The sequence below is a fragment of the Bos grunniens genome, chromosome 5, assembly GCF_055505025.1.
Source record: "Bos grunniens cultivar Pamir isolate PY7600 chromosome 5, Bosgru_T2T1.0, whole genome shotgun sequence".
NCBI lineage: Eukaryota > Metazoa > Chordata > Mammalia > Artiodactyla > Bovidae > Bos > Bos grunniens.
In genome coordinates, this window is record NC_141169.1 from 105,473,695 (window position 1) to 105,486,556 (window position 12,862).

General features: G+C 52.6%; 1 protein-coding gene across 1 annotated transcript in view; it reads right to left on the bottom strand.

The window, feature by feature from the left end:
* CD9 (CD9 molecule) overlaps window positions 1-11,895 on the bottom strand; it is a 36,514-nt gene extending 24,619 nt beyond the window's left edge. The window contains exon 1 of the mRNA XM_086402345.1: window positions 11,699-11,895. Within this exon, the coding sequence (XP_086258471.1) occupies window positions 11,699-11,764 (66 nt within the window). The 5' untranslated portion in view covers window positions 11,765-11,895. The remainder of the gene's footprint in view (window positions 1-11,698) is intronic.
* Window positions 11,896-12,862: the final 967 nt, after the last annotated feature.

Here is a 12,862-nt window from a genome sequence, read left to right on the forward strand (position 1 = left end):
AGCCCGCCAGGCTCCTCTGTCCATAGAATTCTCCAAGAATACTGGACTGGGTTGACATTCCTTTCTCCAGGGGATCTTCCCGACCCAGGGATTGAACCCACGGCGGATTCTTCACCACTGGGCCACCAGGGAAGCCTATATGGAAGTGAACTCTTCCTCAGATTTTTCTCCAGGACAGATTTCACAAGAGGGGCCCCTGACAACCAGGCCTCCTGATGTGCCCCCAATTGGTACCTCCCTCCCTCACCTTTCCCAAACTGGGGAAATCTCTGAAATGCGCATTTTGTAGTCAGATGGAAAGATAATTTCTCTATTTCACCTTCTGAAAGGGATGAAGCCTATGGTAACATTTCAGCTCTGAGCAATGCCCTGGGATGCAGGTTGGCAGAACTGAAGGAATAAGACGCTGTTGAACGTGAAAGCTCAGGGCAGCCTCAACCTCTGAAAACTTCTAAGGAGAGGCAGCTTAGGTAACAGCAACTACAGAGGGCTGCAGAAGCTGAGCTCTGGCTAAGATGTCACAATAGGAGTTTTACATTAAATATCCTGTTACTGCTCTCAGTGACCTTGAATTATTGTAGGAAGGTTGCCACATTACCTTCATTCCCCACCTAAGGGAAGTGAGACCTAAGCAGAGTCACTCACTGACTGTCCCTCCCCTCAGGAATCTGCATTTCTAACAAGTTATTTCCTCCCTTCCCCCAATAATCTCCTGGGTCACAAAAGCCCCCTGCGGCTCAGCTCTGTGTTGCTCTTTTACACAATGTGGCACCTTGAGGTGCTGTCAACAGCAACAAAACCAAAATCCAAGTATCCCCTGCTCTGCTTCCCCCAAGCCAGGACCTGGGGAGACAGACTTCTGCTTCCTGTGGCCAAGTGTGTGTGTGTGTGTGTGTGTGTGTGTGTGTGCGCGTGCTCAGCCGTGTCTGGCTCTTTGTGACCCCATGGACTGCAGAGCATCAGGCTCCTCTGTCCATGGGATTTACCAGGCAAGCATACTGGAGTGGGGTGCATTTCCTCCTCCAGATGATCTTCCTGACCCAGGGATTGAAACTGGGAAGCCCTTCTTATGGCCATTTCGTGCCCTTAACATGCTTCCCTGACGGCTGAGATGGTAAAGAATTCGCTAGCAATGCAGGAGACTCAGGTTTGATCCCTGGGTCAGGAAGATCCCCTGGAGAATGGAATGGCAACCCATTCCAGTATTCTTGCCTGGAGAATCCCATGAACAGAGGAACCTGGCGGGCCACAGTCCATGGGGTCACAAAGAGTCAGATACGACTTAATAACTAACACACACACTGAGAAGATCATGGCACCTACCCCACCACCTAGATAATTCAACTTTAAAAACAAAAAATCGAAATTAAAATGTAAGTCTAAAGTAACCTTCCCCAGGGTTCCTGAGCACAGGCTCAGCCTGCCTGTGGACCCTTGGCCTCCCTTTCCTGGGATGTTAAAACACCTGAGGGCCTCCTGCGTGGAGGAGGGGAGGTGGCTTAATACCTTCAGCCCGTGGCTGCCACTGTCCTGCTCTGCCGGTCTCTTCTGGGCCAACTGTGTTTAGATTGCTAACAGGAGAACAGTCCCTGGAGGCGCACAGTGAGTGGATTTCTAGGGAAGAAGGGGAACAATGGGAGACTAGAGTCCTACAGTTGGGTCCTGCTGTTCTGGGTCAGGAAGATCCCCTGGAGATCCTGGAGAAGGAAATGAATATCTACTCCAGTGTTCTTGCCTGGAGAAGCCCATGGACAGAGGAGCCTGGCGGGCTACAGTCCATGGAGTCGCAAAGAATCGGACTGAGCGACTGAGCACGCATGCACACCCTTCTGAACCTGAGGGTGTGGGTGAGACGGCCTTATACCCTTCGAGGTAGTTCCCATCATCCCAGCCTGAGATGAGGAAACAGGCTCAGAGTGGTACAGTAACTTGCCCACCATCACAGAGCAGACATGCAGTGCCTTGGCGGACAGCTCTCTCCCTGTCGTATGCACAGCATGTGCCAGGCACAGGTCAGCTACTTGACTGCCTGTCTCATCCTTGGTGGAACGGCGGGAGCTTGGTCCCCTCTCTGGGGTGTGGTGGAGAATGAAGGACCTATAAAAGTTTTTTCTTAGCACATATTTATGGGAATTCGGCAGTGACTATGTCTGAACAAGTTCGAGACTTGAGAAATCCTCCCTTCTGAGGACTGAGCCAGCACTTTTAAAAAACCAGAGCCCTGGGATTTTCCTGGTGGTCCAGTGGCTAAGACTCCATGCTCCCACTGCAGGGGGCCCAGGTTCGATCCCTGGTCAGGGAACTAGCTCCCACATGCTGCAAGTAAGAGTTCACAGGTCAAAGTAAAAGATCTCATGTGCCACAGTTAAAACCTGGTGCAGCCATATAAATGAAAAGGACAGCAACAACAGAAAATCAGAGCCCTTATTCTGTCTAAGAGGAGAAAAGTTTCAGTTCCTACGAGGTGTTGGTGTTAAGTGGTTTAGGGCTGAGGGAATGGGAGGGAGGCCTCTGCCCAAGGTAACTTCCCTTTCTAAGCAAGAAATCTCATTTCAAGTTTCCACTGCCTGTTCGCCAGACTTGTAGCAGATGTCAGCCAGCACATAAATCCATTTTCTGCTGAAAGCAGGCATTCTGATCTTAACCAAAATCATCTGATGTGGGAGATTGTTTTGGGGCTGTTTGGCTTTAAATTCCAAAATACCATTGTGTTTTCCATTGCATATGCCTCACTAAGATGCCTGGTGATCACACACACACACACACATTCTTGCTGACATACTTTAGCCACGCGGACTAGGTTCTCATTTCATCTGTAGAACCAGTTACCACTTGCTTGCACAACCCTGAGTGGTGGGAGACGTGCCTGTCCTATTCCCTAAAATGATGTCCCCTTCATTTTAGTCCCAACAATCAGACAACAAGCTGTCTGCTGTCTGCCATGTTCCTAGTCCCACCCGAAGCACTTCACCTGAATCATTACACTTTCTCAATGAACTCCCCAGGTAGGTAATATAAACTTCCAGTTTTCAGATGAGAAACTTCAGGCACAGAAATTTTGTAGCTTGTTTTGGGATCGCATAGGTATCAGAGTTACAATGTGGACCCTGTACAGTCTGACTACACAGCCTAAATTCTCATGTTGCTAAGTCTTGTTGATCTGTTTGGTTAATTTCAGGGCCAGAAATTTTGAGTTTTGTCTTTTCTCCTTCCTAGTCACGTCTGATTCTATTTCAAAAGTGGCATCGTCTCACCGTAAAGGCCCCAAGAGAGATCCCGTGTATGAACAGAGTGTCTACCTTCTCAAGACAGGAAGGGATCTGCCACCCCACCTGGCCTGTAGGTGCCATGGGAGCCTGGCCTCTCTCCAGGGCAGCTGCCTGATGGATGGAGGCTTGATTCCTCTTCCTGACCTCTGGCAGGAAAACTCTGTCCACGCTCTTGCTGAACTGGCCAGAAACCGAGTGTGGACCCAGCCCTGCTCTGGGAAACAGATTCTCCAGAGTGACCTAGTACATTTCCTTCTTGTCCTAGCTTTGTTGTCCACCGTTGCAAGCCTGGCAGGCAGACACTGCTGTAGCTGCCCACCGTCCTTACACCCTTACAGGCGTGGCCCCACGGTGGGACCCAGAGCCTCTGCCCTTCCCCCACAGCCCATCCTGCCAGCCGATGCCTGTGTTACAGCCCTGGGCATGGGACCCCAGAAGCACCTGTGACATGAGGGTCATGTCACAGCTCCCTATCCTAAGGGTTCCTCTCCAGCACTGGAAGAGCACCTAAATGCCTTGTTGAAATGAGTTTTCTGTCTCTTAAGGGTTACCTGTCTCGGGGAATCAGGGCTATAATGTGACTGAAGTGGGGGAAAGCAGGCTGGTAGAAAGGAGGCTTTAAAAAGTTTGAGCACCAATAGTAAAACAGGATGAAATCCACAGCCCCACATCAGAAGAAAGAAGGCACTTATAGTGTATCAGGGTGAGCAGGAGGAAGAGACTTAGGGGGAGTTTGCTGTCCGTGGAGGGCACATTCTGCTGGGGTGGCTTCCCACCCATCAGCGGGAGACATGGATGTGAGGAGTGCAAGCAAACAGGCACATTGCGATTGTTCATCTAGAAGGGAAGAGTTGTTCTCGACTGGGACCTGTAAATAACTACATCTTAGTCTTTTCAGGCTTTTATAACAAAGTACTGTGGACCTGTGGAAAAGTCCAAGATCAAGGCACCGTCCTCATGAGCTCATCACCCCAAAGGCCATGCCTCCAAATACCACTGCATTAGACTTTAGGATTTAACATAGGAATATGAAGAGACATAGTCTATAGCAAACTATCTTTTTAAACAAATGCTTTGGCTGTGCCTCCATGGCATGTGGAATCTTTGTTCCCCAACCTGGGATCAAACCCATACCCCCCGCAGTGGAAGTGAGGAGTCTTAACCACTGGACAGCCGGAGAAGTCTCTATGGCAAATTATCTCTTAAAAACACCAAACCTCCCAAAGAAGACATCCTGATGGCCAACAGGCACATGAGAAGATGCTCACAGTCACTAATTGTTGCTGCTGCTGCTGCTAAGTCACTTCAGTCGTGGCAGACTCTGTGCGACCCCATAGACAGCAGCCCACCAGGATTCCCCGTCCCTGGGATTCGCCAGGCAAGAACACTGGAGTGGGTTGCCATTTCCTTCTCCAATGCATGAAAGTGAGGTCGCTCAGTCCTGCCCGAGTCTTAGCGACCCCATGGACTGCAGCCTACCAGGCTCCTCCGTCCATGGGATTTTCCAGGCAAGAGTACTGGAGTGGGGTGCCATCGCCTTCTCCACACTAATTGTTAGGGAAATGCAAATTAAAACCACAGTGAGATATATTACACCTGTCAGAAAGGCTATTATCCAAAGGTCAACAAGTAACAGGTGTTGACGAGGATGTGGAGAAAGGGATCCTTGTGCAGTCTTGGTGGGCATGTAAACTGGTGCAGCCAGTATTGAGGTTCCTCAGAAGATTAAAAATGGAAGTGGTCCAGCAATTTCACTTGCAGTTACAGATCCGAGGAATACGAAAACACTAATTTGAAAAGTTACATGCACCCTGATGTTCACTGCAGCACTATTTACTATTGTAAACAGCTAGTGCCAAGATGTGGTAACAATGTAAATGTAAATGGATAAAGAAGTGGTGTGTACACACACACACACACACACACACACACACACCAGAATATTATTCAGCCATAAAGAAGACAGAAATTGTGCCATTTGTGACAACACGGATGGAAGTGGAAGGTATTATGTTAGGTGCAATCTGAAAAACAACACAAATGAACAAACCAGACCCACAGACACAGAACAGATGGGTGGCTGCCAGAGGGGAAGAAGGCTGGGGGATGGGACGTGAAACAGGCGCAGGAGATCCAGAGGTACAAAATCTTCAGTTATAAAATAAATAAGTCATTTGTTATTTGTGATGTACAGCATGGCAACTCTAGTCAGTGATACTGTTTTGCAAATTCGAAAGTTGCTCTCATTTCAAGAAAAAGATACATGAACCCTGATGTTCACTGCGGCACTATTTACAATAGCTGAGGTATGGAAACATCCTAATTGTAAATGGATAAAATGATGTAGTATATATTCAAGAAAAAAGAAGGCTGTGACTTTGGTGACAGATGGTACCTAGACTTACTCTGGTGCTTTTTTCAGGGTATACAAATGTCAAATCATTATGATTTTGGAGGAAGGTCCTACTGATTTCATGGGATTTCCCGCCCCCAAAAATTCAGACTTGCCAGTCAAGGATGACAGCATGCAGTATTTAAAAACTATCCAGAAGTCAGTGTTTTTTTGGTGGCGGGGAAGAATTACTGGATGGATGTAATTAAAATAAAATTATCTCATCTGGACACAGGATGTTGCTTTCCACAGCTGCCTGCCATCGTCTGACGGAAAACGAACATGTCCCTGGACCAGTGTTACTTTTTCCACGGAACGAAGCAGGCAAGTATCTGCAGTTAGACTTGGAAAACATAAATTAAAAAAAAAAAAAAGTATTGTTTAGCACTTTTGATCTCCTGAATTCCCTTGGTTGCAAAGGATGATCTCTGGGTGAACCTGGGTCCGACAGTCTCTTCCCCAGATTTTCAAGTCCCCAAATGATGAAATCAGTGCTCTTCTGTAGGTTAGAGGGAATGATGGTTTCTGCAAGACTGGTTGAAAAGACCTGTGATGGCTCCCAATAAAGTTCCCCTGATCCTACTCTGGGGGAGGTGGGAACACAGAATATAAACATGCAGCTTTGAGAAACTTTTCCACGCTCCTCTGTCCAGACTATCCACCAAGGAGGCTACAGGACCACAGAAGCCATGGTGACCTGTGACTTCAGGTCCCTCATCTCACAGCCAGAGGTACCCAAGAAAGCCAATCAAGGCTTGGGTTCTTCAGTAGAAAAGGTGCTTGTGTTAAGTCCCAGGGGTATTAAGCCCGAGACTGTGCAACAGATCCCAAAAGGCGGGCCTCCTTGCAAAATGGAATTGAACAGGAAAACAAGACACATCAAACACTGACACACAGTTCTGTGTGTAAGAGGGAAGATTCGCCTTGGACACAAAAAGGAAAAGCGTGAGAACACTGATGGGTGAGGTCTAAAACCGCAGAAGGCTTCATTTAGCAGAGTAAGCATTCCGGTGAGGACAGCCCTCGGAAGGGCTGTTTATCAAAATGGTTCTGCACCAGCAGTGGTTTCGTTTGAGCACAAAGAGGAAGGTCTGGAATGGTGCTGTGGGCCATTTTGAAAAAAAAGAATAGTGTGTGTGCCTGTGTAGGAATCCCGCCTCTCGCCCCCAGGGCCCCCATCAGGAGTCAGACCTGTTGTTGATAACCACTGGAGGGCAAAGTGGAGGGGGTAAAAGCCATCAGGAGCCAGGCAGGGAGAAGTCCTATTTTCCTGAGCAGAGGCAGACACCTGGCCTCCCCTCCCCTCTCCCCTAACCTGCCAGGCTCTGTGCAAACGCAGCCGGCTCTTGCCGGGCTCCGGCTGTCCGGGTGCCAAAGGGTGGAAGCCATTTCATGCAGGAGCCCAGCGGCCTGCCGAGCCCAGCGCTGAGCAAACGGCCTCTGGGGGGAGCCGCAGGTTAGGTGGGAGGGGCAGCAGCCAGCGCTACCCCTGCTGGTCCGCCCCCCACCCAGACCCCGATCCCGGCGCCTCTGCACTTTGATTTCCAGTGGGGCCACCCGTGACATGGAGTCAGTGTCCTGAAGTGGGGATCGCAGAGGTGGGTGGAGGAACGAGGCTGGCGGTGACGCAGGAGGAGGAGGAGGAGGAGGAGGAGGAGGAGGAGGAGGAGGAGGAGGAGGAGAAGCCCGGAGTGTGTGGACGAGGGGTGTCCACCTGGCTACCTCTCTGGTTTCAACTTCCATACTTCTCAGGCAGTGGCTCCCACCCTCCCTACCTCCTTTCCCCTCAGGAATGATAAGAGCCACAGCTGGAAGCTTACTCTGCACCCAGGACTAAGCTCCTGGGCCAAGTGCATCACAAGCACGTGCTCCTGTAACCCATAGCCACCCTGGGGGGTGGGGGCAGGCGCCAGCTCCACGTGATGATGGGGAAATCGAACCCAGAGCTGCTGGTGCTCTGACCACTGGGCAGCACTGCCATGAAACGCTCACCCAGGGGGAGACCTCACCCAGGAGGAGTGGAGGCAACTCCAGGGTTAACAGGAAAGAGAGGCAAGACTCAGGTCCCAGAAATAAAGGTCAAATGAAGCCACTCTCTGAGCCAAGCCTGGGTACCCACTATACACTTCCATTTCCGGACTCCTATTTTGGGTTGTGTGGGAATGTCCTTCGCTGTAGGTCATGGGGGTGGGGTTGGTTTCTTAGGCTGACCTTTTGGGACCATTTGCTCCCACTCACTGGTCTTACAGATGAGGAAGCTGAGCTATGGAGTTCAAAAGTGACCTGCTTGGTTACTGTATAGCGCAGGTAACTATAGTCACTATCTTCTAATAACCTATAATGGAAAATTACTTCAAAAGTAATAAATGTGTATGTGTATAACTGAATCATCTTGCTGCGTGCCTGAAGCATTGTAAGTCAACTATATTTCAATACAATGTATATATTAAGAAGAAAAAAAGTAACCTGCTCGGGACTTCGCTAGTGGTCCAGTGGTTAATTTAAGACTGTGCTCCCAATGCAGGGGGCATGGGTTTGGGCCCTTGTCAAGGAACTAGATTCCACATGCCGCAGCTAAATAAAACACACACACACACACACACACACACACACACACACGTGACATGCTCAAAGTGGGCTGAGGGCAGAGCTGACCCAGGTCCCTGAACTCTGGTTTCCACGGAGCCTGTCTTAGGCCCAGAAGATACTGTTTCTGGAGAAAGAGAAATTCCCTGCTCTTCCCATCAGTGAGGGAGGGGTCAGGGATGAGGTGGGGGGACATAGTGAGCAAAGGGCAGAGGGAGGTGAAGGTAGAATGGGAAAGCCTGGCCTGGCCCAGCTCTGGTTCCCCACTAAACAGCTGAGGCTGCCACTCTGGCATCACAACAGGTTTCCCCTCTCAATCTTCTCTGGAGGGCGGGTGGGCAAGCAGGTCAAAGGAAACCCAGAAACAACTGAAACGGAACTGGGAAGTAAGAGTCCTGGGGCCACTGGAAGGACAGAATGACCGCTGACTTGGCTGCAGGCACCAGGGGCCTTACTTCTGGGGGTGGAGGGCAGGTGGTGCAGGCTGTGCTGTCACCGAGGGGCCCTCAGGAATGAGAATGGGGGCCAGGGAAGAGGTACACCCTTCCTCCTTGATTGCCCCTGCCACTGAGGTGGGCCTCTCCTCTCTGGATCCCTGCTGGACCACCCCTCTCAGCATCCCCTGGCCATGAGGTATGGGTGACTCCTACCCTCCCAACTCCTGCTCTTCAAGGCCCATATCAGGTCCCAAACACTGAATTTATAAATTCTGAGTCTCAAGAGAGAAAGGGAAGTGACGACATCATAACGATCCAAGCAAGCAGTTCCCTCAGGTCACGGTTTCCCTTAAAAATCATTTTTTGAGGGCTTGTTGCCACCCTCCTATCATTCTTATCCAGCTGGGTATGGTGGCTAGCGGTGACATAAAGTGCACTGGGCACACTACAGCCCACAGACCTGTTTTCAAACTTACCTCTGATGCTCTCCAGCCACCTGACCCTGGCCAAGTTACGGAACCTCTCTGGGGACTGGTTTCCTGGTCATTGATAAAAATGGGGATAATGCTTTCTGCTCTGACCATATTGTGGGACTTGGAAAAGGACTTTGCAGGCTGTACCGTGCTGCACAAGAGATCACAGTGTTCCTTTACTCTATCACCTCCTAGGAGATGAGGGCTACATCTCTATAGGGACCTTAATACAGGAGTACTGAACAAATGGGCTTCCCTGGTGACTCAGTGGTAAAGAATCCTCCTGCCAATGCAGGAGATGTGGGTTTGATCACTGGGTCGGGAAGATCCCCTAGAGAAGGAAATGGCAATCCACTCTAGTATTCTTGTTGGGGAAATCCCACGGACAGAGGAGCCTGGTAGGCTACAGTCCATGGGGTAACAAAAGAGCTGGACACAACTTAGCAACGAAACAACAACGACAACTTAACAATAGTTGATTCAGATTCTTGCAGCTACTGCTTACCCCCCACACCACCTGTTACCAGGTCCCCTTGTTGGTTTTGTGATGGAGACGGAAGAGGACAGGACCCAAAGGATCTAGGGGCCGAGGTATTGGCTTGGTTCCTGTGACGCTGATCGGATCAGCCCAGTTCCGGTTCCCACTTCTTTACTGTGAAGAAGTTGGACAGGATGACCTCGAAAGTCATTTCCAATTCTACACCCAACCGGTCCCAGAATGAGTCATCTCTGTTTCAGATGACACTGCCCATCAGCAGCACTGAGCCCAGGTGGGGGCAGCTCTGGACATGGGTGGGGTGGCAGACTGGAGGCTGCCGGAGAGGTCTTGGAGTCTCCCACCAGGCTCTGCCGGGCTCCTCTGTCCATGGCATTCTCTAGGCAAGAATACTGGAGTGGCTTGCCATGCCCTCCTCCTCCAGGGGATTTTCCCGACCCAGGGATCGAACCCATGTCTCTTGCATCTCCTGGACTGGCAGGGGGGTTTCTTTACCACTAGCGCCACCTGGGAAGCCAAGGAGTCACCAGGGGACTAGCAGGGGAGAGAAGGTGCTAGAGGAAAACTCCTTAAATGACTAGGGTGGGGCAAGGCGGGGCTAGCCCGCCTTCCACATTCTTTTCTGGTGCCTCTGTTGGGGTGAGGAGGAAGCCAGGCTGGCAGCCAGCTGGCTGGCTGCTGGGACTAGTGGGAACAGCAGGAGGGTCTCCCTAGAGCAGGCCCTGGGCTGGGCAGGGCACATCTATGCTCCACCTTCACTAGGGCAGGTGTTTGGTGTGATGACTTGAGCAAGGGCAGGTCCGTCTCATATCCCGTCAGCTCCAGGGAGAGGAGTAAATCTTGGGAGACTTTTCCCTGGGGCTCATGGGGAAACAGATCCGAGTGAATAAGTACAGTTTTGTTACAAGCCTCCTGTGGCATGCCCCTGCTTCTATAGCCATCTCTCTCTGGAGAGTGGCACAGGATCTGCCTTTCCAAATGCCTTCCTGATGGCAAAGGGGCAAACATCGTCCACCTGTGAGCGGGGGAAGTGGCCCTGAAATTAGGACACCAAGTCCCCTACCCCTTGCCTCGGTGTCTGGGTGGCCCCTTAATCCCCCTAGGGAGGGCTCCGAGGGGACTCTCCCCTTCCCCGCTGCCCGCCTCAGGCTGCCGTAGGCTGAGAGGCTGCCAGTGGCCGGCAGCGGGAGTCTTGGAACTCCCAGGCCTGCGTCCTCCCCAGGTGACAGTCCGCTCCCGGTGGCCCCACCCGGCTTCTGGGTGGGCTGGCGAGGGAGGAGGTAGGGCGGCCACCTGATCCCTCCCGGAAATGGAGAAACACGGGACTCATCCCACACGGGCGCCGATAAGCATCGGCCCCAACTCTCCCCAACAGTCCCGGAGTTCTCTCCAGTCCAGATACTTATCGCCCTTTGGGGAAAAAGAAAATCAAGACAAGCTAGTCTTTCAGGTAGTTTTGAGGGAGCTCGGACTTTCTCACGCCGGGTCAGAATCAGTCTGAGAGCTCGGGGGTGCAGGAGGGACCCCGACTTTCATTCACGAATGGGGTCCCGGGACGCCGACACCCGCGGTCGGGGCGTCCCTTCCCCTCCCGTGCAAACGTGCCAACAGCTCTTGGCTGAGCGCCCCCGGAGAGACATTAGTCCCTTTTCGCGTCCGCATCCTTCCCCTCCTCGCGGCTCCGGATCGCACAGTCCGCCACAGCCCCCCACGATTAGGGCCTTAAGTCCCCAGCAGAGGGGTGCTCTGATTCTTCCTCTTGCACTCGGAGGGGCTCGGGGTGGGAGCAGACACAACTCCACCCGCAGGTCATCAGGGCCGCGCGTCAGCCGCCCGCCTCGCTTCGGACGCGCCCCGGACCAACCCGTCCGCCCCGCCCGTCTCGGCTCGGGCCGAGGAGTTAGTTGGAGGCCGCAGCGCCGTCTCCTCCCCGCCAGGAGTCTTCCCCGCACAGGCTGGGCGGGTGCCCTGCAACCCCGATCGCGGACCTAGTGCGCCGGGCGGACAGGTGGCCCCCGAGAGGCGCGCGCGGCAGTCGCACTCACCCAGAAGATGAAGTTAAATCCGAAGAGCAGGTATTTGATGCACTTGGTGCCTCCTTTGACCGGCATGATGCGAGCTAGAGTGGTCTGGGTTGGACTGATGTGAAACGGGGCCGCGTGAGGCCGGGACGGGTGGGACCAGGCTGTGGACTGAGGTACGCGCGGCTGCCGCTGGCCTCGGGGCTGCACTTTTAAAAAGTGCCACTCCTCGGCCGCGCGCCGCCGCGGTGCGCATGTGCGGGGCCCCGCCCACGCCCCGCAGGCCCCGCCCCCGGCCCACCTGCCACGCCACGCCCAGGTCCCGGGGCCCGCGGCTCCTCCCGCCTCTGGCTCGGTGCTCCCCACCTAGTCGGCCGGACCTGACTTCACGCCTTGGCTTCCCTTTCCTCCCAACCGTCCTGGGGTCTTTCCAGGCCGTCATCCCTGGACGATTTCATCCTGGAATTATGTGAAGGCCTCACGCCTTTCGGTTCTCTCCTGGATTCTGCCCCTCCCGAGCCCTCTACCCTAGGGAGAACTTCCCCGGTGGGTGGTGAGGGCAGAGGCCCCTTACCTAAGATGGCCAGCAGAATGAGGGCTCTTCTTGCTTGGGGCCCGATTTGAAGAGAAACTGTTTCTGTCTCCCTGGGGCGGCTCCTTGCACACTTTCACTCTGAAGCACACTCTTCCCTTGGCACACGGAGGCTTGCCTTCCGGATGGGAGGATCAGTAGGGGCTTATGGAAGTAATCCTGAAACACCATCAATGAATAGTAATAGGTCTGAGAGCTGGACACTGTGGGATTGCTTCCTGGATTTGTGGTTCAGATGCCCCAGAGAAGAGAAGGGCTGTAGCCTGGCTTCTGTTCTTGCCTCTTCTCTTCATCACCCTCCTTCTTGCCCTTGACACTGCCCACTGCCACATCTTTGAGCTCCTGTGCCAGAGTTCTTAGGGTGTTTCTCCTCTGCTCCAACATGTCCAGCAAATGACAAATGTTGGCTAGGATGTGGAGAAAAGGGAACCCTCCTAGATTGTTGTGCTGTGCTTAGTCGCTCAGTTGTATCCAACTCTTTTCGACCCCATGGACTGCAGCCCACTAGGCGCCTCTGTCCATGGGATTATCCGGGCAAGAATACTGGCATGGGTTGCCATGCTCTCCTCCAGGGGATCTTCCCAACCCAGGGATTG